Here is a 1,726-nt window from a genome sequence, read left to right on the forward strand (position 1 = left end):
GCTGAGATGGAAAAAGGCACAAAATGATGTAAAAATAAACTACCATATTAAAATTTTTTAAATAATAATAAAGTTCTTCCTTACATTAAAAAAAAATCTATCCCTTTATAGAAACAAGCCCTAGACACTCCCTATCCTTCCTCCAACTCCCTCTTCCCCGGTCTCGACACCAGCAGTATAACGGCCACAGCATTCACCCAAGTTCTACATGAAGCTGGACCACGCCTAGCCAGAATGGGCGTGGGGCAGGAGGAGGCTGGCACTCACCTCACCGTCAAGCAGCTCGATCTCGCCTCCTTCCACCAGGATGGTGACCCGCTTCCTGCACTTCGTGGAAGGGTAGCTGCACCCCACATTCCCTACCAGAATGCGGAAAGTGCCAGGATTCCCGCCACAGTAGTCCTGGGGAAAGGGGTGCCAGGAGAGAAATATCACCTCTCCAGATCAGATGGTTGATTGGCATGTGTCATTTGAGGCCTCTGAAGAAAATGTTTCGGGGTGTCACCATGTCTGTGAGTGACTGAGTATGTGTGTGTGTGTGTGTGAATGAGAGAGACAAGTGGGATACTCCCAGGCGAGCTCCCTACATGCACCAGGTGGCTAAGGTCAGTGGAAAGGGTTGTGGTGGGCACAGGGAGAGTGGGGAGGGCAGGGAGGTGTCTGCAGGCTTTGATGGACACGTGACAGGCCCTACCTGGAGCTTGTCAGCTCTCAGCCCCACCACGTCACGGGGACCGCCTGCCCACATGACACTGCGGCGCCCTGATCCTGGTGGGTGAGCCCGACTGCGAGGCCGCCCCGGGGTCCTAGCACAGCCTGGCACAGCCCCTGTGCATGGCACCACCATCTCCAGGGGCCGGAATCTGGAGGAGCGTGGTCCTGGCTGGCCAATTACATAGAAACTACACAAGAGGGGAGCCGTCTTTGGCCACCAGCTCCCCCTGGCGGCTGTGACTGTGGTGTGCTGGGGAAGATCCAACTGGCAACCATCAGTGAGAGTTGGCCCTCTTGCTGGAGAACATTAAGTTACTGCCCTCTGGCCCACTCCTCACACACAGACCCGCAGACAGACACAGGCACACATCCACGCTACATGGACACACTCTATACACACGCCCACAGACGCACACACGCAGTCACAAAGACACACAGCCACAACACACACCGTCTGTCCTTTATAAGATGGGACCGGCCAACTCAGTAGGGTTATTAGACAGAGGGAGTTAGGCTGATGGGGCGCTTAGAATTAAAGGTGGCAGCCAAGTCGCAGGGCTTTGAAAATTGTTCTGGTCACCAGCTGTACACGCCTGCCAGGTGCCCTGCTCTCTCCCAGCATGCTCAGCAATCACCTGCCAAGTGCCCTCTTCTCTCCCAGCATGCTCTGCATACACCCGCCTGGTGCTCTCTCTCCCAGCATGCTCTGCACATGCCCCCTGGGTGCCCTGCTCTCTCCCAGCATGCTCTGCACATGCCCGCTGGGTGCCTTGCTCTCTCCCAACATCCTCTGCACACACCCACCCGGCACCCTGCTCTCTCTCCCAGCATGCTCTGCACACGCCCATCTGGCGACCTGCTCTCTCCCAGCATGCTCAGCAATCACCTGCCAAGTGCCCTGTTCTCTCCCAGCATGCTCTGCATACACCCACCTGGTGCTCTCTCTCCCAGCATGCTCTGCACACGCCTGCTGGGTGCCCTGCTCTCTCCCAGGATGCTCTGCACACGCCCA

General features: G+C 56.5%; 1 protein-coding gene across 2 annotated transcripts in view; it reads right to left on the bottom strand.

The window, feature by feature from the left end:
• The window catches only part of LOC101636163 (von Willebrand factor), a 104,412-nt gene that overhangs the window by 37,560 nt on the left and 65,126 nt on the right, over positions 1–1,726 (bottom strand). For both annotated transcript variants that reach the window (XM_012732432.1, XM_012732433.1), the window contains one exon: positions 268–402. In XM_012732432.1, the coding sequence (XP_012587886.1) occupies positions 268–402 (135 nt within the window). The remainder of the gene's footprint in view (positions 1–267; positions 403–1,726) is intronic.

This window comes from Condylura cristata, unplaced genomic scaffold (assembly GCF_000260355.1).
Source record: "Condylura cristata isolate star-nosed mole 26May11 unplaced genomic scaffold, ConCri1.0 scaffold00034, whole genome shotgun sequence".
Lineage (NCBI taxonomy): Eukaryota > Metazoa > Chordata > Mammalia > Eulipotyphla > Talpidae > Condylura > Condylura cristata.